The 24,214-nt window shown below is 34.0% G+C and overlaps 2 protein-coding genes and 1 pseudogene across 5 annotated transcripts; 1 reads left to right on the top strand and 2 right to left on the bottom strand.

The window, feature by feature from the left end:
- Positions 1–4,343: 4,343 nt before the first annotated feature.
- On the bottom strand, positions 4,344–6,426 carry LOC119640449 (zinc finger CCCH-type with G patch domain-containing protein). The gene is made up of 5 exons (XM_038038509.1): positions 6,303–6,426; positions 6,088–6,252; positions 5,512–5,986; positions 5,320–5,453; positions 4,344–5,253 (listed from the first exon to the last, which is right to left on the bottom strand). Exons 1-5 carry the CDS (start codon positions 6,333–6,335, stop codon positions 4,666–4,668), a joined length of 1,395 nt encoding a protein of 464 aa, XP_037894437.1. The 5' UTR covers positions 6,336–6,426; the 3' UTR covers positions 4,344–4,665.
- Positions 6,427–9,503: 3,077 nt separating this feature from the next.
- LOC119640502 (serrate RNA effector molecule homolog) lies at positions 9,504–14,544 on the top strand. 4 transcript variants are annotated; one of them, XM_038038589.1, is made up of 9 exons: positions 9,504–9,667; positions 9,845–10,025; positions 10,094–10,254; positions 10,312–10,600; positions 11,762–11,828; positions 11,896–13,149; positions 13,206–13,963; positions 14,030–14,137; positions 14,304–14,544. In XM_038038589.1, the coding sequence occupies exons 2-9, from the start codon at positions 9,874–9,876 to the stop codon at positions 14,383–14,385; spliced, it is 2,871 nt and encodes a 956-aa protein (XP_037894517.1). In that variant the 5' UTR covers positions 9,504–9,667; positions 9,845–9,873; the 3' UTR covers positions 14,386–14,544. The 4 variants fall into 4 exon arrangements, with proteins under 4 accessions (XP_037894517.1, XP_037894516.1, XP_037894519.1 ...); XM_038038588.1 differs by having other exon boundaries at positions 9,871–10,025; positions 14,304–14,543; XM_038038591.1 differs by lacking the exons at positions 11,762–11,828; positions 11,896–13,149; positions 13,206–13,963; positions 14,030–14,137; positions 14,304–14,544 and adding an exon at positions 11,179–11,445 and having other exon boundaries at positions 9,871–10,025.
- A 4,377-nt stretch (positions 14,545–18,921) lies between these two features.
- LOC119640530 lies at positions 18,922–20,315 on the bottom strand (annotated as a pseudogene).
- Between the last annotated feature and the right edge of the window lie 3,899 nt (positions 20,316–24,214).

A 24,214-nucleotide genomic window follows, 5' to 3' on the forward strand; every position in this document is an offset into this window, starting at 1 on the left:
GTCTTTTCGCATTGCTTTCAACACTGTGCTCCTGAACACTAGTACCGTTCTCTTTAGCCAGCGTTTCCTTTCGAGCTGTATGGTTAATTTTAGAATCTTTATTCTGTTTATTGTATTCCAAGGCGGCTTTCTGTATGGCTAATTTCAGCTGCGAGGCTTTTTTCATTTTTTCTAATTCTTTTTCTATCCCATATTCCCATACACATTCTGCCTTTTTGTGGATATTCACAAGCAATTAACAACAAAGTACTGAAATTTCGCCTTCTTCCTTAGCACATTCTGATAATTTTGCGATCGTTGAAAAATGTCACGAGTCTGAGCGCTTAGTTGATAATCAGTTGACGCCCGTATAAAACATCAATATCCATCCAAGCATCCAGTTCCTTTCCGCCTCGATTTTCCTTGCGTGCATAATTCTTACCGGAATACTTTTCAGCTTCAATTATACATTTCCTCTACTTCCTCTAATGTGAGCCGATTTACATTACTTTTGCACAACCTCAATTTTCCTATTCTTACTACTGAGTTAAAATAAATAGCTTAATGCCACAAAGCAACATCAGCTGCCGTTATCCAAGTTCCAATTACCTGCTTGCTGTACTATACAATAAGGTTTTCACAAATTTTATTTGAATTTCCAAGAAGAAGTGGACAAAATTCGTTTTATTTAATAAAATATATTTGGATATCAAACAACAAGCAATTCTATCACAACGTATTCGTGTTGGTCAATCTTATTTTCTTCGTTTCAATATAATGACATTAATTAATTAAGACATATAAACTGGTCTGAGAAAATCCCTAGCAAAAATGTTTATATGTATTGCCTGTTCCAAACGTTTTTGCAGACAAAGAAACTTGAAAAGTTGGCTTATTCGATATTTTTTAACAGATCATGTATTTTCTAAAATATGCTAGGTGCGTCGGCAAACGCATTTTTGAATGGAGAGAATAAATCGTTTTGATCGGCTGGAAATACGGGCAACAATCTAAACTTGAAGAAAAGTCGAATCCCCCTATAGGTCCGTTCAAAAGACGACAAAATTTTAGAAGGTGAACATTAGTTACATAAGTTTTTTCTAATCACCACCATAGTGTTAGACATTCATTACATTCATTAGAGATGAAATAAAGATTGTATGTTCTTCAATCTACGTAAGACCCTCAGAGAAGATTTACCCATATTAGATTGATGTGGTTTTGATCGTCTGTAATTGGGCATTGTGCAGTTACTTATTTATTGGGATAACACCATTGCGCAATTGCGCGTCAAAAATATCATTAGCGTTACTTTGAAACAAGGATTGCTTGATGTCATGATTGCAAAGATGATGTTTTCGTCTCGCTTTTTAATGTGATACGTTATTCTATCTCCGCTCTAAGGAATAGTACAGTATTATATAATAATATAAATCATTACTGGTAGGTTCAACCCGTATCTTATCTCTCAGAGTACACCTTCGCGCACACGAATGCGTTAACACAACACCATGTACGCTAAAGTAAAATAAATAAATATATAATAAATATACAAAAAGATATATAAATATATATATATATAAAACCGTTATCGATTTATAGAAAAAATGATCACTTTTTTAGGTTCTTTGGTAAAACAAATTGTGCTTATTTTTCCACATTCTGACATTTAAAATGAAAATTGAGATAATGTGTGAATACGAATATGTAATATTAAGTATATTACCACTCACCTTATCTAAAAGTCTTATCGTGGTTTTCCGCATCACGTTGAGGTACCGATAGGCGCGTCGCCAATTGTTTTGAATGTCTGCCGTCATCTGCAATTGTTAAGCTTAGCTTAAACCTATAAATATATTTATAATAATGTACATATATATAACAGCAATAATAATAAATAAACCCCCGGGCAAATTTTTTTTACAATAAATAAATAAATATATAATATAAAATATTTTAAATAATATATAAAATAATATATAACGTAAGATAATATATAATATAAAATAATATATTGTTACGAAAATCTCAAATCCAGTTAATTTCAGCTAAGTAACTTTCCCTAATAATAAATTTCCTAAAGAAGGAAAAACCAAATGCACATTCGCAGGCGTGTCATGCAGCTGCAGTTCGGCGAAAACGATTAGAGGAAAAGCAGGCTGGGATTAAAAATAAAACCATAAATTTAGGTATAATAACATGCTTATAAAAATGTATATAAATAGAATATTTGTAGAAGGGAGAACTAGTCGGTGAAGAACATAGAAATTGAGAGTACGGCCAACACAAATTGTGAATAATCCTACATTTAAGGAACATAATTGTAAGTATAGACTACGATACGGACTGTATCTTACAAAAGTTTAGTGATACGGACTGTAACTTGCAAAAGCGTATTTTATAACGATATAAAATAATATGTAATATATAAAATAATATATAATACATAAAATAATATATATGGAAAATAATATATAATGTATACGTGTAATATAGGCATACACAAGGCAGATAAATATATAATTACATTGGCAGTATGATGGCGGTGTGCTTGTTAATGGTGATCTGTACAATGGAACAATTTTCCTGTACAATGGCCAAAACCACTAGCACACATCAAATGTTACTTAAGATGAGCGGTGATGAGCATGCTTTGGGCTAAAATAAAATATAAATAAAAAAAGAGTTTTCTTGGCAAACTGTTCGATTCTCAGATGAGCTTCCTTTTATATTTTTCATGGCGCTCATGATTTTAATCAAGTTTTCGCTATAATTGCTTGCAAACTTCTGATTGTTTTTAATGAGTTTCCACTTTTTTCCATTTAGGTTCGATTAGCCATTTAAGAGCTCTTACAACAACTCGGCCTTTATTTAGCGAAAAACGCTATCTTTTTATTTTCCCATACAACAGTAACAGAAATCAGCTGCTTAAAAGTTAAGCTGCGTACGTCAGTTTTATTTGTTTTTGTTCTTGCTCGCACAAATTCTACAATTCTTTTTCTTGCTCACACAATTTTTACAATGAAAAGTCAAACTTGGCAAGGAAATAATTTATACTAGAAATCAAATTCACATTGAACAATATATACAAGTTCTTCAATTTGTTCAACAATCTTTATTTATTTAGTTTTTCTACCACCACTAGTGTTGGTATTTTTTATTTATTTTTTTTCTTCGAATTTTCCTACATTTTGTATATTTTTTTAAAATTTTTAACCTTTTTTAATGTTTTTTTGCAACTTCTTTACCCACTTACAGAAATTTCTTTGATTCCACAAAAAACCGTTAGCTTGTTTTTTTCTTTACAAGTTTAAAAGAAAAGAGTTGTCTTTATCAAATGGCAATAAGTCAATCGATGAACTCATGAACAAAAGAACAACAACATTATTTATGTTTTCATAGTTTTCTGTTAGCAATCTAGGGTGATCCGGGAAAATGTATCCATTTTTAGAGTTCTATGTAAAGAACAATCAGATGGCCAATATCTGAGAAAAATAATCAGACAATCAGGCCGATCTCTGTTAAAAATAATTAGACAATAATCAGGAGAATCTCGGTCAAAAATATTTTAATTAAAAATACCGTTTTTACTGGGAAATGAGCAGGCTGATCGAGCGGCAAAGTATGCTGCTTCTGCTCCTCTAATTATGGATGATGTCATGGAAAAGTTGGATTTTCAAAGATACATTGGAAGAAAAGTTAAAGAGAAAATTGCAGTGTTGCTAGTGCTCAATGTCTTTTTTTTTTAGTCTAAGAATTCAATTCATTAGTCTAAAATTAAAATAATAATAATAATATTATTAACATTATTATTAATATTATTATTAATAATATTATTATTTTATTATTAACATTAATTACATTATTAACAGGCTATCGGCTCTAATTTAAATAAATGGATATTAGATAATAAGCTTAGTAGTATTAATAAAGTAAAATATAATATTATTTTATTATTAACATTAATATAATATAATAATATTATTATTAAATTATTAATAATAATATTATTATTATTATTATTTTAATTTTAGACTAATGAATTGAATTCTTAGACTAAAAAAAAGACATTGAGCACTAGCAACACAGGCTATCGGCTCAATAATAATATAAAAATTCCGTTTGTTGAGAATAGAGAGAGAAGTCCAGAGTTACCCGTCAATATTGTTTTCCAATGCAGTAAATTTCTAACCAATGTTTTCTGTAACAAAGCAAAACAAAACCACCATATAAGGATACTAATTTGGTGCTAGAAGACCTTGATGAAACAGGTTGGGACTTTGTAGCCAGCTAAAGTAAAAGGATCTGGAACGAAGGTTCGGACATTCTGCTACAGGTGCTAGAGACTCTGTGGGGAGTAGATCCAAATGTATTGAAGAATTCGTACGGAGAATTCGTAAGGAGAAACCCAACAATAGCTTTTCACACTTCTATAGCATCTCTTCAGCAAAGGCACTTTATTCAACTTGTTGAGACAACTTTGAAAACTTTATATAGATAGAAAACAAATAGTGTTGGTTTTATTGGTTATGTTAATTTCGAACTATTAGGATAACAGAAAGAAGAAGGTTTGACTTCCAGAGTTGTACACAAGAAAGCGGCCTTAAAGCGCATTTACTAAAAACGGAGGTAGATAAACGCTGCTCCGTTTATATCGATAGAAGAAGAACAGCCGAAGTCGTTCTGTTAAAATACGCATAATTTTTCTTTAGTTTTTCTATTAGCTTGCTCCTTGGAAAGGGACGTTTCTTCGCGTTTTAACGCATGGAGTTCTTGAGATTTTGTAATCAAAGTTTGTTTTAAACGTTTATATATTTCCGTGCCATCGTTATTACGTTTTAATGATTTTTGTACTTCGGCTATTTCGCGTTCTTTACGTTTTATGTCGTCGGCAACACGCACACTTTCAACATTTAACGATTTTACCGAATGGTTTTGAAAAGATCCATTCGATTTAGATGACGACTTCTCATCGGCTTTAGCGCCAGTAAGAACACTGTCGTTGAGAAATGAAAATACATCCACACGACATTCGCGTTCATAGGCTTTAGCGTTTAATAGAGCTTGTTTTTTTTGGGCGCTTTGCAATTTTTTCTCAACATTAAATAGATCTCTGTCACCATTTGCAGCCTCACGCAACTCCATGCAATGGTCTAAGGAACGACCTGGTGGTAAGATTTGCGCTGCCACTGGGGTGATAATGCCGCCACCATTTGCACCTAAGCCTGTCCCGAAAACGTAACCCATTTTAGCCATTAACTTTGAACCTATACCCTGCAAAAGTAATGAAATCCGAGTAAGAATTTGGGTGAGGAAAACTTGAATAAATCGCAATTATACCTTTGTGTGTTTTTCCCATTCGCCTAGAGGTTGTAAATGATAAGTAAAGAGATTGTTAAGTGTCCTAGATGCAGTCCAGTCGTAATTAGAGTTGGTGTCTGAATCACTGGAATAATCACTTGAAAGATCGTCATCTTTAATTTAAATAAGGTTGGATTAATTCGTTCTATTTTTACTATATTAGCAAATTACCCTGAAAAATTGGCAAAAGATCTTCGAAAAGAAAATCTTTTTCCTTTTCATTTTTTTCTTTCCCATCTAATCGAACAAGGCACATTTTTTCAACAAAGTTAGCGCACAAGACCCGACCACGATGCCAAATCCGATCCGGTAGTCTAGCTAGAACAATGCAATTTCTTGCTAAACGCTTAAAATCTGGTGCGTTGTATTCGCGTAATGCGTTAGCCGAAACACATTCACCGTGTGAAAAATGACAATTCTCATCATTAAAACGACAATTTCCTTCTAAATAGTAATTGCATGGCAGCATTTCACGATGCGTGGGATTTGTGAAAAGTACACGTAGTTTTACATCCACGTTACCATCTTCGTCCACATAAGCAGTGTCCTCAACTCCACTAATTAACGCGTTATGATAACCTATTGCGCCCCAAAAATGCTTATGAGGTGCGGAACATTTTTGCCCTACCATTTCATCATACTTTTTCTACAATATAGCAAACATAAACAAATATGCGCAGAATAAAGAACCATTGCAATACTTCCAAATTTCTGATTTAACAAAAGCATGTTCTCAATTTGAGTTACCTTTATTGGCGCTAATTGGTTTTCTATATCTTGGTCCTGCCTTGCTTTATCGTTTGCTGTTCCCGTTAGGGCTAATAATTCTATGAGATTATCTCTCAACTCGATCAGTTCGTTCCTCTCGTCAGAATTTTCATTTACTAACAAGGCTTTTTCCACCGTCAGCAGCTAAAATGTTTTAGGCATTAACCAAAGGTTCGGCTGAACAAGCGACTTACTTGTAATTCATATTCGCCAATACTTTCGTTCATTTTATTTGAGAACCTTGGAATTTTTTTGATATTTCTGCTATAATTTGTAATTATTGTTTACTGTTTATTGTTTGTTCCTGTAAAATCAAAAAATTTCAATTGTTTTTTCTTAAGGATCATTTAGCCAATAACGTAACGTTGTTTCGGTCCGTTCCTCATCAAACCTTCTCGAACATTCATATAACTTCAAACTTTCATATATTACTTCGACGTAAGATTTATGAATTGAATTCGCATATGGAAAGAATTATCATTTTATTTTTGAAAATAGGGTAAAATCGAATGCCACGCCTATAAAAATTGTATAAAACTATTGAGGAGACGTACAAGGGGAGATGAATGCATATTTTTTATATATTTATATAAAAAAAATTATATATTATATTTCAAGCACTTGTATGAATATATGGAAAGAATTATTATTTTATTTTTGAAAATAGGGTTTTTACCCTATGCTACACCTATAAAAATTGTATAAAACTATTGAGGAGACGTACAAGGGGAGATGAATGCATATTTTTTATACATTTATATAAAAAAGATTATATATTATATTTCAAGCACTTGTATGAATATATGTAAAGAATTATCATCAAATTTTTCAATTTTTCAAAATAACAATAGATTAATATGAGATTTTCATTTTTCCCAAATAATCCCAGTTTATATATTACTAAGGTAATATCCTTATATACTACGAGCTTTTGGTTTTTCCATTCCTTTGCCGCTACACGAATATTCTATATAATCTTCGGTTTGGGCCAACAGTAGCGATTTAGCGATTTAGGTGGTGCTTGCAAATGTTCTTCAATGTTCTTCACCGCCATACTTTTCCACAATATGTTCCTTCGTCTGAAAAAAAATCAAATATATTATTCACGGTTGTAATTGAGATCTCTAAATACTTTACGAATTTTTATATATTTAAACAATTTGATGCAAGGTTATAAATTCAGCGGCTAAAACATTCTACATGTCGGGGGGGCAGATCAATGTCCCAATTGTATTCCGCGGACCCAACGGGGCTGCTATGAGCGTGGCAGCTCAACATTGCGTTTCTACGGTTTGTTTCTTCCTCGGACGTAAGCCTTAATATATGTTTCTTACGCTGCAAGCAAACCAGGCATAGCAATAACGCAGCCTAGTGTTAGTAGTTGCGTGTGTATTTGTGTGCGTCTGTTGCTCTTAAATAAATCACAAATAATTAATTTAATAATAAATAAAAGTCTACAACATATTGTGTATTATTGTAAAGTAAATTATGGTTACAGGGTAAGGTAACAGAAGGTGTCGTAAGAAGTGTTTTATGAAGGCTGCGGTTTGGCATAAAATTAACTTTTCTCCCAAATTACGGTTAATATAAGTTTTAATCTCATGGTTGTATTAATTTTATCATTTCGTTTGTAAACTGTAAGAACTAAGGATGACGACACATTTCCACACTTTTTGATCGGCTCACATAATACTATGTCATCTGTCCATTAGTAGTTTGGTGAGGAAGGGTCGAATACAACTTGCCCACCTTATTCGCATAATAATACATACACAATGTAGTTCAATATCAATATATCAATGTTTTTACGCAAGTCCGAAATTCGGATCTACGGCAAGGACCGAAAAGTATACGATACGACCGAAAGAAAGACTTCGTGTAAAACAAGTGTATTGGCAAACCGTGTTATTTACAAATCGTGTAAGAAACCGGGTAAAGGAGGAGTCCACAATTTTGAGCGAAAAGAACGATATGACGCGAGTTGTATTGTGTTGAATTTGGTTTTCCTTATTACACTCTTGTTAAGATTTTTAGTTTTTTATTCACAGCAACATTTTCTGTGTTGCAGAAGTCATTGTTCTTATAAGGAGTTCAAAATGCATTCAAAATAGCAGATGAAAAATTTGCACTGGAAAGTATATATCGATCGACCATTGCTTTATGAATTTTCTTCTATTCCATTGTTGTGTTTTTCAAAACACAAACCAAAAGCAGTTTTTCAAAGTTTGTCTTGTACTTATTATAGAGCCTTGGCTAAAAAGGTCTCGTGCATGTCCCAAATGAAAGTATTATTATTGTTGTTATTATTATTACAGTTATTATTATTATTATAACGCATTTACTCTAAGAAATAAATTTTACGACTAAAAATAGGATGATAGGTCTAGCAGCCAACACCCGTCTTTCTTCTCAAGAAGTAGCCTAGATGGTTGCGATGGTTGCTTTAATAAAGTTAAACGTCCACTGACACAAAATGGATTAAAAGGGTTACTAAATTCCGGGACAACTAAATGGCAAGATGTTCCGGGATTTTGTTCAAAATTAAAACTAGAAGATTTTCACTGACTTTTTTGGTTTTGCTTTCAACAACAGTGGGAACGCTGTTAATTAGCAACCGTTTGATTTCTTGTTGTTTCATTCCAATTATTTGTTCGGGCAAAGATTCTATTAACTAAACTTATTTCATTTTACAAGTTATCCGCCTGAGTGGGAAGAATCTCGACTTTTAACTCAATGTCGTGGGTTCAAATCTCAAGTGCAGTAAAGTTTTTTTTGATGCTAGCGCTTTAAGAGAAAAGATAGCGTCAAAAAGAATTTTGTTCAAATTAATAGAAAACAGGTTCAACTTTGTTAAAATGCAAAACCGTCGGCAAAACAAAGGATCAACTCTGTTAAATAGCAAATTTATCCAAAGGCGCATATTGTAGATGGCATTTGTGGATATAACAGGTATTGTGGATGGCATTACTACGGTTATTGATAGCAGAAATGCAAAAAGTCCGTAAAAATTTCCTAGTTTGGGTTTTGAAAAAAATGTTAGAGCATCTTGTCGTCTGCTTAAATGTTTTCATTTGCATATATATGTTAAAATGAAAATAAATTGCATTTATTATTTGTTTGTTTAGCTAGCTCTCCTAGTCTCGTAAAAAGTGAAAAAATTTTATTTAGTAATTTCAAAAACGCATTGCATGCAGAATTACCCAGCGACAAAAATGCTCAACAGAAATAAGTTAAAATTTAAAAAACGGCGAAAGACTATTTAAAGAATTGTAAAAGATTACACTAAGAAAATAACTTATCCAATTATTTTATTGCCACCATATTTTTTTGAAACAAACTTTGCCAGCCACTATATTAATTTGATTTAAATTCAAAAAAATGGCAACGTTGTAATAAATTTGATAGAGTAGCTGATTTAGAAATTATTATTATAGCGTCAAGACAAAACTTTTCCTTATCTTGAATATGAAACTAATTTTGTATAGAATTTAAGACTTTGAAAAACTGGTGCTTGATATTTTGTGTTGTCGTCAATTATCTATCATATATTGAAAAATAAGTAAGTATAAAGGGTTTAAATTTTTTAACTAATGCAAAAGTGTATAAAGGTATGTAACTTTCCATATTATATTTTGATCCTAATAGTTACATCAATTTTTTGTAAAAAGCACATGTCATATGTTAACAAATAAGCAAGAAAATTACAAAAGTTAGGTTATATTTTACTTTCATCTAGCTTGGATGTGAATTGTCTCTTTTCAGGCGATGGCCGATTCTGAAGATGAGTACGATCGTAAACGGCGCGACAAATTTCGTGGAGAACGGAGTTCTGGAGATAGTTACCGTTCCGATAGGCGAGATGATCGTCGTGGCGGTGGTGGAGTCGGATCTGGCGTAAGAGAAGAATGGCCGGAACGGTAAATTTTAGGAAGACTGCAACTGATGTATGTTAACCAATTAACCGAATTTTTTCGCTTTCCAACAGCGGAAATCCCTTTAGAGGTGCAGGTATAAGGCAAAGGCCGGATTATCGTGACTATCGAGGACCCCGGGATCGTTATATATCACCCGGCAGAGAAATGCCACCAGCCAAACGTATGCGTCCCGACTGGGGTGATGATTTACGACCAAATCCACGTTTCGGACGTAAGTCTCGACGAGTTTAATGTTCTGAAATCGCATTAATATTGATTTTGATTTTAGCCTATGATCCCTATCTAATGCACGCCTGGAATGAACATTACGCTAACCATGGATTACACAGCGCCTACGGTCCGACGTTGCCACCACATGGAGGACATGGTGCGCGGGAACCGATCGTTAATGCCGACATGCAAACTCAACCTGCAATGATGACTCTTAAACAATTTCTTGACACGCAAGATGATGGTATTTCCGATTCAGAAGTTCTGCGAAAATATAGCGAATACAAGTTGGAATTTAAACGCCAACAACTGAATGAATTCTTTGTTGCACACAAAGACGAGGAATGGTAAGTTTATATAACAGTTTAACGAACCATAACCGTGGAGTATGGTTAGACTTCTATACCTACCACAAGCTATATATTAGATTTGCAATATATTGTTTAAGGGCGGGCACATGGATAAAGAGTATCTATTAGATACGGCAAGAGGACAGGCGGAGGCCGTAAACGTTGATGTCTGCCTATGTGTTCAAATGACGATACCGACGTGAAAAAATTGTTTAATAGTTTATAGTTCACTTTTAGAAAAACGCGGACGAACGTTCAGAACGTTCCTTAAAGTATTAAATTTGTCTCTAAATTTTCCGTTAGGTCTAACCCAGAATGAGATGCCAACACGCTTCATTTTGGCTTCAATATAAAAGGACATATGGCGAATGTACGAAAGATTTTTCTTCCTTTAATAAAAAGCTAGTGGTGGGTATTAAAAAGTTCGGTCGAAACCGAACCTACGTTTTTCTTGTTTAAGTTACCTTTATATATGAAGTGTATTACAGCGGATAGTCGCACATTTGTATATATGTGTGAGGCATCTTTAATTGAAAAATTTTTTTAATAACATCAATTTTAAATTGTATTACAAGGTTTTTTTCTGCAGCATTTGCGTACAGCGTATGCATCATGTAATTCGACATCGACAGTTCCCTTCCTATTCACCGTCATATGTATAGCATACTTGTATGTCCTGTGTTCTGGACTCTCTTGCAGAAAACTGCATATCTTGCATATTTCCAAATTTTTATTTTTGCTTTTCACATGGCGAGCAATGCCAATGTGTGTGTTTAAAAAAAGAAAAAGAAAGAAATAAATTCTAAACGCGTTTTTATTTAATTCGCTAATTAAAAGAATACAAAGAAACTTAAAGAAATATGCAAACATTGAATTTGAATTGATGTTTGCACCAAGGTAAGATTTGGAAGCCATTTAATAAAAACATACTTATTGCTCTTTTTATAAAATATATTGTGAAATATGAAATAGGAAGCACAGGATATACTATTAGCGCTGTTAGAATTTACGGAGTGTATTTCAACGTTGGTTGACGACTGATTATTCTTTTGAATTTGTTATAACTGATTATTTAAAACGTTTTCTCCATTTAGAAGTGCTTGAAACATTTCGTTAATGTTATTATTTGAGTTCAATTAAATTTCCCTTTGATTGTAGGTTTAAAAATAAATATCATCCTGTTGACAGCGTAAAACGTAAAGAAGAGCAGTTAAATTTTCTGAAGGTAAGAAAAATGCATTGCAAAAGGCTTGTGCAGAATTCTTTTGATGGTAGTTTTTTTTTTTTCGTAGAAAAGGGTAGAAGTTTTCGATGAATTATTTCAAAATGGTTGCATTAAAAAAGTCTCTGTGGATACCACACAAACGGATCCCTTATTACGTTTATTAGACACAGTTGTCATTAAACTTGAAGGTGGTACTGATGATGATTTAAAAATTTTGGATGAGAAGCCTAAAGAAATAACGTTTCCTGAACGTTTGCAAGAAAAAAAGAATGACAATGACGATGTTGTAATTATCACAGCCGTGCAAAATAAACGTGCGGATGATGATGAACCAAAGTGTGTTTCACCGCAACCTATGAGACGCGCTATGACTGCTGATGATGAAGAAAACTGGGACGACGACGACGACGAACCATCTCTTAACAAAAAAGATCAGGTTTTAGATGAATTTGAGGAAACGAAGAAGAAATCATTGAAACGTAAACGTACCAGCTCAGATTCGTCGTCTTCCTCTTCCTCTGAATCGGATTCAAGCAGCTCAAGTTCGGGCGAAGAGGATGATGATGAAAAAGTTAAAGGTAAATACGATTTGGAGTCAATTAAGAGCGAATCGATCGAAAAGGATTTGAAAATAAAGGAAGAAACGTCAGTTAAAGTCGACGAAGAACCCTTGGGCAGTAATCCTGATAATATGGAGAAAGAAGAGGACAAGACAGAAAATGCCACTGATGTTGATGTCAACGTACGCTTAAGCCAAAGTGACATTGTACCCCCAACAAATAACAACAGTGAACAAATAGCTGAAAACGAGAAGAATAAAGAGGAACCTATGTCTTCTCTGAAAGAAAAAGATGATTTAGAAGAATGTAAGCCTCCAGCAGAGGAATTATCCAAGAAGGATCAACCAGAAACAATCGATCTTGATAAAGTTAAGGAGAGACCTCAGCCGAGAGCTTTGCATCGAACATCGTCTATATTTCTGCGAAATTTGGCTCCGTCTATTACTAAAGCCGAAATAGAAGCTCTTTGCCAACGGTTCGAGGGTTATTTACGAGTTGCTATTGCCGATCCATTGGTTGAAAGGCGATGGTACCGTCGTGGTTGGGTAACATTCAAGCGTGACGTTAATATTAAGGAAATATGTTGGAATTTGAACAATACACGACTTAAGGACTGTGAGATGGGCGCTATTGTAAACAGAGATCTTAGTCGCCGCGTACGCCCGGTAAATGGAATGACCGCTCACAAAGTCATAGTACGCTCAGACATTAAACTATGTGCAAAGATTGTGTTGAACTTGGATGAGAAGTTCAGACTTTGGGTAACCATTCTTAGTTTCTTTTTTCTGTCATTTCTGGTAATATTTCTAATTTTTAGCAAAAGGATACTACGGAAAGTGTGGGAGATGCATCTAAGAATGATTCCACAAATGGCAACAACGACAACAACAATGCCCAAGGTGCAGCTTCTTACGGTTTTAAAACAAATAATCCAGTTTTGCAAAATATTACCGATTTTCTTATTGAGGAGGCTTCTGCTGAGGAGGAAGAATTGTTAGGAATAACGGGTGAGAATAAAGATTGCGATGGAGAAGCTATTGAGAGAGATCCTCAACTAATACCAGTCTTGGATACCCTTATCTTATATTTGCGCATCGTTCATTCGGTGGATTTTTACAATCATTGCGAATACCCTTATGAGGATGAAATGCCAAATCGATGTGGCATCATTCATGCGAGGGGACCTCCACCCTCCAAGGTTGTGCAAAACGATCTACAAGATTATATTAAGAATTTTGAAAACAAAATGCAAACGTTTCTCGCTAAATCCACAACCATAGAAGAGGAAGAGTTAAAAAATTTAGGGTGTAAAGATGCAGAAGCAGAAGTGGAGAAGTTTGTTCAAGCTAATACCCAAGAATTAGCCAAAGACAAATGGTTGTGCCCATTATCGGGTAAAAAATTTAAAGGACCCGAATTTATTCGCAAACATATTTTTAACAAACACACCGAAAAGGTGGATGAAGTTCGTAAGGAAGTGGAATTTTTTAACAATTATTTAAAGGACCCAAAACGCCCGCAATTACCGGAACACCCTGGTAATACGAAAAGAGTTAATTCCGAACCCAGTGGAGGGTAAGCAGTCGCATTATAAAACGGTGCACTTATTTTAACTAATTCAATATTGCATATTTGTTAAAGTTTTAGACCGCCTATGTATCCGCCAGCGTATGCGCCACCTTATGCTGCCTACGCCCCACCCATGATGATGCCGAGTCGTGGCCGCGGTTTTGGGGGACCCGGCCGCAGGTAATGTATTATTTGAAGATATATCTGATGGTGATACGTAGATAAAATACAAACATTACATTTTGGAACACTTTGTACTTGTTCTTGCGATTGCATTGAGAGTATCGGACAGGAAATAATATAAAAGCATCACATTTGTGTCAGCTCGTTTCTTTTTCATTTCCAGAGAACTTCCAATTGAACATCAGCGTCGTATAATCGGTTACCATGACCTGGATGCACCTGCAAACTTCGACATATTTGATTAAACACACTTGGGAAATGAAATAAAATAATTGTCAATAATTAATTAGCCCAAAAAAGGAGGAAGCCCTACTAGATTCTCTGTTTGCTCGAACTTGAACATGTAATTGAAACGAATTTGTCGCTTGGCAATTTTTTTAAAATACACATTGACATTGTGTTGCAATTCCTCGTATAAACTTTCATTGGAGTAATTTTTATAAAATAGATAATTATTCCAAACAAATCAATCAATGGTTTTATTATAATACTTCATATTTTTATTACATGTATTACTTATGGGCTGGGCGATTTAGTTAATTTGAGATGTACTTAACCTATTATTGGTCACTAGCGACGCCATTAAGTCGTTAGGCATTTTGACTCTTTTTTTATTATTTAATTTCCTCTGAGGTGATGTGTTGTTACTATTATGGCATTGATGGATTCAAGTGACAACTTTCATTAAACGCATTTTTCACATTAGGAAGAAGGCGGCGAATATGAAGTCTTTTAGTTAGGAGCTCGGCTTTAAGAATGAAGCAAATTGCGTTTTTTTGAAACAAGGCCTCACGGGGCAAATTTCCGCCATAAGGCTTGTAAATTCACTTGCAATTTTTAAATTTTTCCGTGCGCTATTATCTTGATTTTGAAGACAATTGCTTTCATGATTAGGTTATTGATTGACAAAATCGTGATTCATGATTATTCCTGAGTACTTTTGTCCACTACCATTACCATGTTTTTATTTTACCGAAGGATGTGGGATATATTCATTTTGTCAAAATCGTTGCAACGCCCACAAGGAAGCCTCAAAAACCTCACAAAGTATATGTATTCTTGATCGGTATTTAACTCGGAATCGATTTAAGCATGTCTTGCATGCCGTTGTAATGTCAGTCGTACACATTTTCCTGGCCGCGAAAATGAAGCTATCAATTTCAAATTTGTCTGAAGCGTTGTTTTTGCGTGTAAATTGGTATTGAAAATCGATCCCAAAGACACATCCATCGTACCACGTAAACTGACAACAAAATTTACTTTTTGCTCATTACTCACAAACGACTACAGGTGAATCTACAAAAATATGCACGAATATGCAATGGGCGATGCTGTGATGCCTGTACAAAAATGGGAGGTTGGCCATGCCTACCCTATATTTTAATGTACCAAAATTTAATTTTTTTCAATACCTTTATAACGTTCAGAAACAAACTCCAAAAACTTGGTAATGTATATAAATTCTTGGCCATCTAAGCATGTTCGTTTCTCCATTGGCCTGCCTGCGAATGTGAGTAATATCTTTGTGAAAGTGAAGATATCACCTACAAACTTGCAAAAGAATTTAAAATTGACCAATCCGTTCAAGGGACTGGCCTAAATGCCTACACAACAAAAACTGGAAATACCTTTGCTTTCCACGCTTTTTGCTTGTTACTGATAGACTACGACAAACACACGATATAAATTTCAACTGTTAGTCAAAAGTAGAAGAAATCGGCCACGCTCAACCAATATTATGAAAATTGAGTTCTTTTCCTATTTCAGCCTTTTTTAGAATAACGCTGGTGGGTATAAAAGATTCGGTCATGACCGCATATAATTTTCTTACTTCTTAATGGATCATTTTAATTTTCAATTTTTTCAAAAATTTGGCACAGCGCTGCTGCAATTCTTAAGCGTACAAGCTCACAATTGGACGCGGAATTGCACTAACTAATAGTTTTATCAAACCCAAACCGGCACAAGGTGCGTAAGCGTCTATATATTTTTACAATTTTGAATAATTGAGTCTGTATTTGTTTATTATTTAGTATTGTTGATTTCCGACAATTTGCGGGAGTTATCGATATATTTTCTAAAAAGGATAATTGATTATGTGGCGATTCTAAGTGTAATATTTTACTATGTCCGATTGCCCACATATTCCTCTGTCATCTGCTAAGAATAGTTTCGGCAACGTTACTTATTAAGAGATCGTTCTTGCCCTTAATCGAATTAAAGCAAATGGCATAAAGCAGTAAAGTAGGTATTCATTCCAAACGTAAAAATTGTCATTCAATTTAGTATGAGTGTGTCCGTGAAGCAATTATCTGCGATGGGTCTAAAATGTTACATGAATGCTTTTGAGACGTATAGGGAAAATGAGAGAGAATGCGTTTTTATATACCATATTACTGGCTACATTAGATTTGCCCTATTTATATAAAGTATTAATATATGTATTACATAACAGGGTATAAATACTTTCGTTGAGCCTGAATAACTGAATCGGGTTATCGCTGTCTACGGGGTATTCGTCTGTTGATATGATTTTAAAATTTTAGTCTAGAATAAGTTTGGTGGTAAATTTGTTTTTTTTCCTCTCATCTGGTTAAGTTCGGAAGCCGATTTGTTTACCGTCATCCTCTACCCCTATTGCAATATTTATTTTCATCTATTTGAGTTTTCTTAGTGAGACCGGAGAACTTCATGAATATGTTCCGTTTTTTGCTTAACTTGACTTGGCCTAATTTAACTTCACTATCCCCTTGGAGTGCTAATATATAGTTACATCACCACTTGACTGGCCGATTAGGCAAGTCACTGGTCGTGGGTTCAAATCTCAAATGCGGTAGGGTTTTTCATAAACCCACGGGAGAACGTGTACCACAGATAGTATACAGTTTGGCGGACAGACAGACTAGTTTGGGTGCACTCCGAATTTGAAATTGGCCAAGAATTTTTATACTTTATGTGGTTTTTGAAGTTTGTTTATGCGCGTTATAAGGGTATTTAAAAAAATAATGGCATTCTAATATCGCATTGGATAGACTGGCCAATTTTTCCTATATTTGGTACTACAGCATTGTCCGCAAAAGGATGAGCGAAAACCAATTTTTATTTCTTTTGAAGAGCAGAGGTGCTCTCAGTTTAAAGGGGATTATAGACGTGTCCTTTGCCAAATTGGCCCTTTTTCAATAGCAAGCTGCGTACAAGGACTTCCACTGTTTCAGCCAAATTTGAAGTCGATAGCTTCATTTTTGCGGCCACGAGAATGTTTAAAATAGACTTTTCACAAATGTACAGACGGTCAAGTTTAAATCGATTCAGAATTTGATGCCGAAGACAGTTTGTGGGGTATAAAACTTGTTTTGATTCAACTGAAATCCGATATGTAATATTTCACAAGAGTGCGATTTTCTCAATTTTGTTCGAGGGGGAAGAGAGGACAGTGTTGTGAGTCTATTTGATTGTAAATTTCTTTGAACTAATACCTTAAAAGCGATCATATTAGAATTTAAATGAATTTCATATTATTATTATTATTATTATTACTATAATTTTAGATTGATGAAATAAATTCCTAGACTAAAACAAAGACATTGAGCACTAGCAACACAGGCTATCCGCTTTAATTTATAAAAGTACATTAGATATTGAGCCTAGTAGTTTTGATGAAATAATATATTGTATTGATATTCTGTGTGTAGCTGATTGTAGAATGTCCATAGGGTTAATCGTTCCAAATACAATACTTCTAGCCAAGGTAAACTTAAGGCAATCACAGACAATGTGCTTTATAGTGAGAATTTGTCCACAACAGCAGATTGGAGAAGAAGACTTCTTCAGGATCCATTGGTGAGTTGCAATTGTATGACCAAGGCGAATTCTCGAAAATGTTTAGATCTTGATTTTGTCAACTTTTCAGGTAGAGTTAAATGGGGGTTAATAAAAGAGTAGTGCTGATGATGACATTATAGATTTCCTTTTGTAATTTTCCCTGTAACTTTTCTTCTAATGTATCTTTGAAAATCCAAGTTTTCCATGACATCATCCATAATTAGGGGGGGGCATGGGGATGAGAAAACGCTCCAACTGTTAAAAAAAGTTAACGTCTGAGTAAATACAAATTGTATACAATTGAGAACCATCTGAGAAAATACAAATTGTATACAATTGAGAATGTTTGAATAAATTTCTTTACATGTATTGTAGGCCTTTAGAGAATAAACGCATATTCGTTCTCAAACATTCAACAGGTCTTTATAAAAAAGCCTCATCGATGCGAGAATAAATTAAGGTTGCATGTGTTCTACAAAATTTACCCTTTTTTGACACCCACGCTTCTACCTAAAGGAAAATTCACAACATGGGAATTTAAAGTTCTTCACCGTCTTATGAGTAATCACACCTACGACAAGGTCTATTTTAAAATGATCAAAGTCTCCTCCTCTGACATCTGTGAGGATTGCAATATTACTGAGTCGAGCACCTTATTTTTTAGTGCAGGAGGTTTGACCTCCTTAGACAATCTTTCAGTATATTTAACCTGTATAACAATCTATATGAAATTTTTCGTGCTGGTAACTTTAGGCAATTGAAGCAACTGACTGCCTTTATCAAATCAGCTGAGCTTTCATTCTAATTTTACATTTAGTATTTCTATTACAATCACGAATCGCCTACACTTTTTCTTTTATCGGCATTATTAGCCGGATCTTGACAGTACAGTACCAAGTACGGTGATTTATGGATTGACAGCGGAACAGAGCCTCTCATTGCGAACACTTTGCCACATCAGTCTACCTATGCTTAATTGACGCAATTCAATTAATTGAGAGTGGATACCGCTTGCCACAACCACCGCTTTGTCCAATTCATATTTATAAAATAATTCAAAGTTGTTGGAATTACAAAGATAAGGATAGACCTACATTTCACTCTCTAACTGATTTTTTTTTCCGCGATCCGAATTATCAGAATATAGTTGAACTTATTAAAACAACCCATATTAATTAAGTTTAGAACGGGAATTGCAAAGAGCAAATCTTAAGTAATAAGAGATCAATAATCATTTTCTTTTCTCTTTAAAGTGCAATTAATGTTTCTGAAAACGTATAAAAGAGAAAATTTGTATTGAATAAAAACTACATAAGTTAAAAATTCACCATTTTTAGACGTCATCAATGTGCTTACGTGCATATCTGTGCACATTTTTTTAATTTCCAAACTTTAGCTGAATTTTGTTTAGAAAATAATGAGCATATTAAGTGTTTTACGACATATAGACAAGTTGTAGCTCCTTTCTTTTAAAAAAATCTCCTGTTAGTTTCTCTGCTGCAGAAAATCTGTTTGAAACTAACTTACATAAGAGGAATAATTAATGTTTAAAAAAAAAAGTAAATGAAGACATTGCATCTTTATTTTTCGCAAATTGTCGTAAAAATAAACAAACATAAAGCTGTGGAAAGTACAATTTAGACATAGCCCTTATAAGCCATTAATAGCTTGTTTAACATTGTCCGTCGAAGCCAACTTAAGAGCGCCAACTATATTGTTCAAATTTTTCTCATTAAAGCTTTTGTTTTGGAATTGGGTTATAACCGGCAATCTATCCCCATTAGGCATCACAATGTTGATATCGGCCATTAAACCCTGAAGAAGGAAACAGAGGATGTTAACAGGATTTCAAAAGATACGAGCTAGGAGCACTTCTTACTTTTTCGACGCCGACACTCAATTTCATTATTAACTTCCGTCTTCAGAGCTAATTCTTTTTCAACGCTAAAGGTAGGCGTTTTTCCAACGATCCCTTCCGAAGAACTAAATTCATGACGCAAAACATCAATTCCTGGAAACCACTTTTCTGTTGGATTTATGAGTTGAAATCCCCTCTGTTTCATGGTCTGAATATTGCCGCCATCTTCCATTTCTGTGGCTGAAGTGCGTAAAAATTCATAACCAATTGCCGACAGTAGCTGCGCTATATTTACGGTGCTATTAACATCACATAAATTTTTAATGGCAGACTTTTTCGAAGCCGTGGCTTTGCCTATATAAGTTTCCTTAGCCGAAAGAATAATGAAAATAACGATTTTTTGCATAAGAAATAGATGGGATGTACCTCTTCTCTAACAAGAGAATCTCCTAAATGGGTTTTGTTTGCATTCACCAATAATGTGCAGTGATGCATTTGGATGCATAGGTGGTGCAGAATAGAGGTGCAGAAGCAGCATACTTCACAGCTCGGTCATATACCTAAAAGCATAACATATTTTAAATGTTATTCAAGTTCAAACTTTGAAATGGCTCGATCTAATTAAAAATGGATTTGCATCACTTACAGGTAAAGCAGCTCTTATTGCATTGCTTTTTTGGAATTTTTAATCAAAATGGCAAAACCTTTCCGACATGTAATTCTAAATGAGTTCAGTTGCTGAAGTTTTTTAAAAAAGCTATGCTTTGGCTTTGAGAGCAGCCTGGTCGTTTTGTGATTAATGATGCATGATTGGGTAATTTATATCAGTGAAGGCCAACTTTCACGACAACTTTAACGGTTCTTCAATAATTCTGCTGTTTTAAGGTCAAAATTAGAGTTACTTTCCCTAAAGATCTTGCTGTTTGATCCAAATTCGTTTCCACATTTTTTTTTAGAATTCATAAGCGAACAGTGGTCGCTAGGAGCCAGATGCAGAGAATGGAGTGTTATAAAAAATCTGACAATTTTTATATGCTTTCATAAAATTAATATTTCGGGCGCCTGCATGTATCCTCCACACTTTCTGTGTATTCAATCAGGTCTGTGTAACGGTACATAAAAGCTACGAACGTTTAGAAAAAGTCAAACTTCTTAGTTAATAAACTCTTAAGCGCTCGAAACGCTTATGTCTAATCAGATAAAAATAACTCCGATAAAATTTAGTATTTAACGTTTAAATCATTTTAATAAAACTTTACTTGAACGCAATCTTACGACATTTTCTTATAACAAATTATACCACGTTGTGGCTCTCAGTTAGTAATGGCAATCCAGGGAATAGGTGAAATGTTATTGTGTTGTACAAAAACATAAAATATTACACGCAGGCCATATATTTTTTGGAAATGCAATATAAAATAGTCCATAAATTTAGGTTCAAAGTTGAAAAGTGACTCAAATTCACTGCTTTGTGAGATTAGGATTAAAAAAAGTTCTTTTTATACTCATAACTTGTTCTTCAATCATATACGTATATGTTATATATAACTAAATGTGAATAACAAAATCCATCGAGCCATATCTACGCTGCGTCTGAGCATTTGCTGAAATCCCCACTACCATTTCAAATTTTTAGTCTAGAAAGGCCCATCTCTAAATCTATTTCTTAAGGCTAGAAATGTTGCATCATAGATTCGCCTATACAATTCATATCTGCAATATATATGCGATGTATTTCGAATGAATGAATTTTTGCTCCATTTTCCAATCCTGTTTTAATTTGATGAAGAAAACTTGGCCTTTTAATGGATTGAAAAAATCACTATCGTTTCATGCGCACGTGTATTACATTTTTGAGGCAATCAAATTAGATATAATTAATATCACTGAATCGCTAACGAGGACATTTAATGAGAGTAATAAATAACGCATTAAGAAAAGAGTCCATCAGTCTTGTTCATTTAGGATTATTAGGCAATAAAGTCGAGAAATTATTGCAACATATCTTTTTAAGATAAAGATTATCGGGATAGGTATGAAAAGGAAAAAAAAAACAAAGAATGCAAATATATCCCATAGGCCTATATAAATACGAACACTTGTGTAAGTAACGTAAATTGATTTTATTTATAAAATGAATTTTTACATTTTTCTCTCTTCAATAGCAATTTTAAATAGTTTCGTTTAAGCGCCAATCCCCATTTCATCCAATACACTCGTTACATAATGCAGATAACTATACATATATGCTTATAAATATCACACGTAAGTTACCGTTGGTATTGTGTGTACACAGACTTTCATACCTATAAGATGAACTCTCCCTTTTAATACCAAATTAATATGAAACCAATGGTTAGATATTTAACTGGCAAATGTGAAATGAAAGCGCGAATGCGGTTTACGCGAACGCGAGAGGAGACTCAAAACGGAACGAGACCAATCAAGCAACCCCGTACCTTATTTAACAAATACATTAATAGAATTATACATTTGTCCCTATGTACGGACATGTACGTCCAAGTTTTCATGTATACATTGTTTTGTTAATATATAGACTAAGCTGGAGAGTGGACAAATGGATTATATATATGTATATGTATATATATATAGTATGACTGTATAGATAACGCACATTTTAAGGATTGGCTTCTTGTGTAAGGTGTGCTATGGCCACATAGATAATCCAATGTCTAAAACTATATATGATTTTCAAAAGGCAAACGTAAAAGACATTCAATACTTAAGCACATACATATGGACATATACTCCTTGAGGGATGTTAAATAGCGCGTCAGTTTACACTAAAATACATAGGAGAAAAACCATCAAAAAGCTGTTGTTAGTTATAGTTGTTACAATTTATTTCCATATATCATATATATTTATGTAGGTATCGTTTGTACCTATCTTGTCAACCTAATAACGTCGTCATCTCTATGGTATTTTACTGCAGTGAGGGTGGTGGCGACGTTAACATTTTATCGTAATATAACTCAGTTAACGTATTTGGTTAAGGTTTGGCTCCTTATAAGCCATAGAATACAAAGCACAGGACATTTGGATTTTAGTCATTCATGTCTAATAGTGTTCATTAGCTTTTAAAAGGTGTGACAGCGGACAACCGAATTCTCTAATGTCCGGCATACAAGCGACAGTGAAAATATAAAAAGAAGCATGCGCCAAAGTTTATTTGACTTGACTTATAATACCGTTTTGAAGCCTATGTTCTCGTAATTGTGTTTTTCGAGCTTCAATTATTTTATCGTCATTGTATGTATTAGTGAAAGCATATTTGAAAAAGAAAAAACGAATAAAAAGAAAAAAACAGTAAAAATAAAAAGTTATAATAGTTTAAAATTTAGAATTGTAGGTGGGTCAGTATTTTATTCTCGTAAATTGTAACAAAGCATGCTCGGGAAGATGCGCAAGACTCGCACATTAGTTTGTGCTAAGCTGAGTTTACAAATGAAACATTTGCAACCATTTCCATCAGTGTATTCGATAACGTGATAGCGAAAGGTTTCCCAAATTGCTACCTAGTTGGCTACGAATTACGTATTAACTTGAATTGTTATTTTTTAATTTTAAACCGATTTATTTCATTCGCACCTGTATCTTGCTCAACCGTTATTTATATAAAATCCGGTTGAGCAAAATTTCAGGTGTGTGAGAAATTCATCTTGGAATCAACGGCCAAAGTAAACTAAGCGCAAGTGCTGGAAATATCTTCAATTTAAATCCCAAATACCATCAATTTGCTGCATAAGAAAAACGTGACATGGTAGTGAGAAACAGAGTGACAAAATTAAAAAGTTAATTCTTCCTTTTTTTTTCTTGTTGCATCCAAAAAAAACAAAAGAAGAATTCTAGCCCTTTTTGATTGCGTTCATGTGGCGAGCACTCCTGAACGCATACTGTTCATCTCGGATGAGATCGTGTCTGCCCTCACTAATCGTATTTAGACATTCTCTTCTTTCATTTCATACAAACCACTAAACTAATTTAATCTTACGCTGATTTAAAATGTACGAGAAATGTGCAGAATCTTGATCCTAATGTGTGATCCTAACTTTATGTTCTCTTGTCATGGATATAAAGACTATCGTGATAAATTTATTAATTTTATAGGTATTTTTCGAGTCATCTGTGTCTGCATGTGAGCTATATCGATAAAACGGGATTTTTTTTTTTTTCTAAGGGACAGGCACAGTTCCTTTTTTTCTTTTGTTTGTGTATGAACAGCCACTCAAGGGATATCCTCTTGACGTGCATGCAAGATGGTGGCCAGGAAGATTTGTGTGTAGAAAAGGATGGAAGGATAGACTAGTGTTTGTGTATGTTTGATTTAAATGGGGAAACAACAGCTATGGTGGTGGAAAGGACACCCGCTG

The sequence above is a fragment of the Glossina fuscipes genome, unplaced genomic scaffold (genome assembly GCF_014805625.2).
Source record: "Glossina fuscipes isolate IAEA_lab_2018 unplaced genomic scaffold, Yale_Gfus_2 121, whole genome shotgun sequence".
Classification (NCBI taxonomy): Eukaryota; Metazoa; Arthropoda; class Insecta; order Diptera; family Glossinidae; genus Glossina; species Glossina fuscipes.

Coding starts and splice junctions, on each gene's coding strand:
- LOC119640502 (XM_038038589.1), top strand. CDS start 9,874: ATGGCCGATTCTGAAGATGAGTACGATCGTAAACGGCGCGACAAATTT. Junction 10,601..11,761: donor GCACACAAAGACGAGGAATG/GTAAGTTTATAT, acceptor CTTTGATTGTAG/GTTTAAAAATAAATATCATC. Junction 13,150..13,205: donor ATGAGAAGTTCAGACTTTGG/GTAACCATTCTT, acceptor TCTAATTTTTAG/CAAAAGGATACTACGGAAAG.
- LOC119640449 (XM_038038509.1), bottom strand. CDS start 6,335: ATGAACGAAAGTATTGGCGAATATGAATTACAA. Junction 5,454..5,511: donor TCTTTTGCCAATTTTTCAGG/GTAATTTGCTAA, acceptor TTTAAATTAAAG/ATGACGATCTTTCAAGTGAT. Junction 5,254..5,319: donor AATGGGAAAAACACACAAAG/GTATAATTGCGA, acceptor TTACTTTTGCAG/GGTATAGGTTCAAAGTTAAT.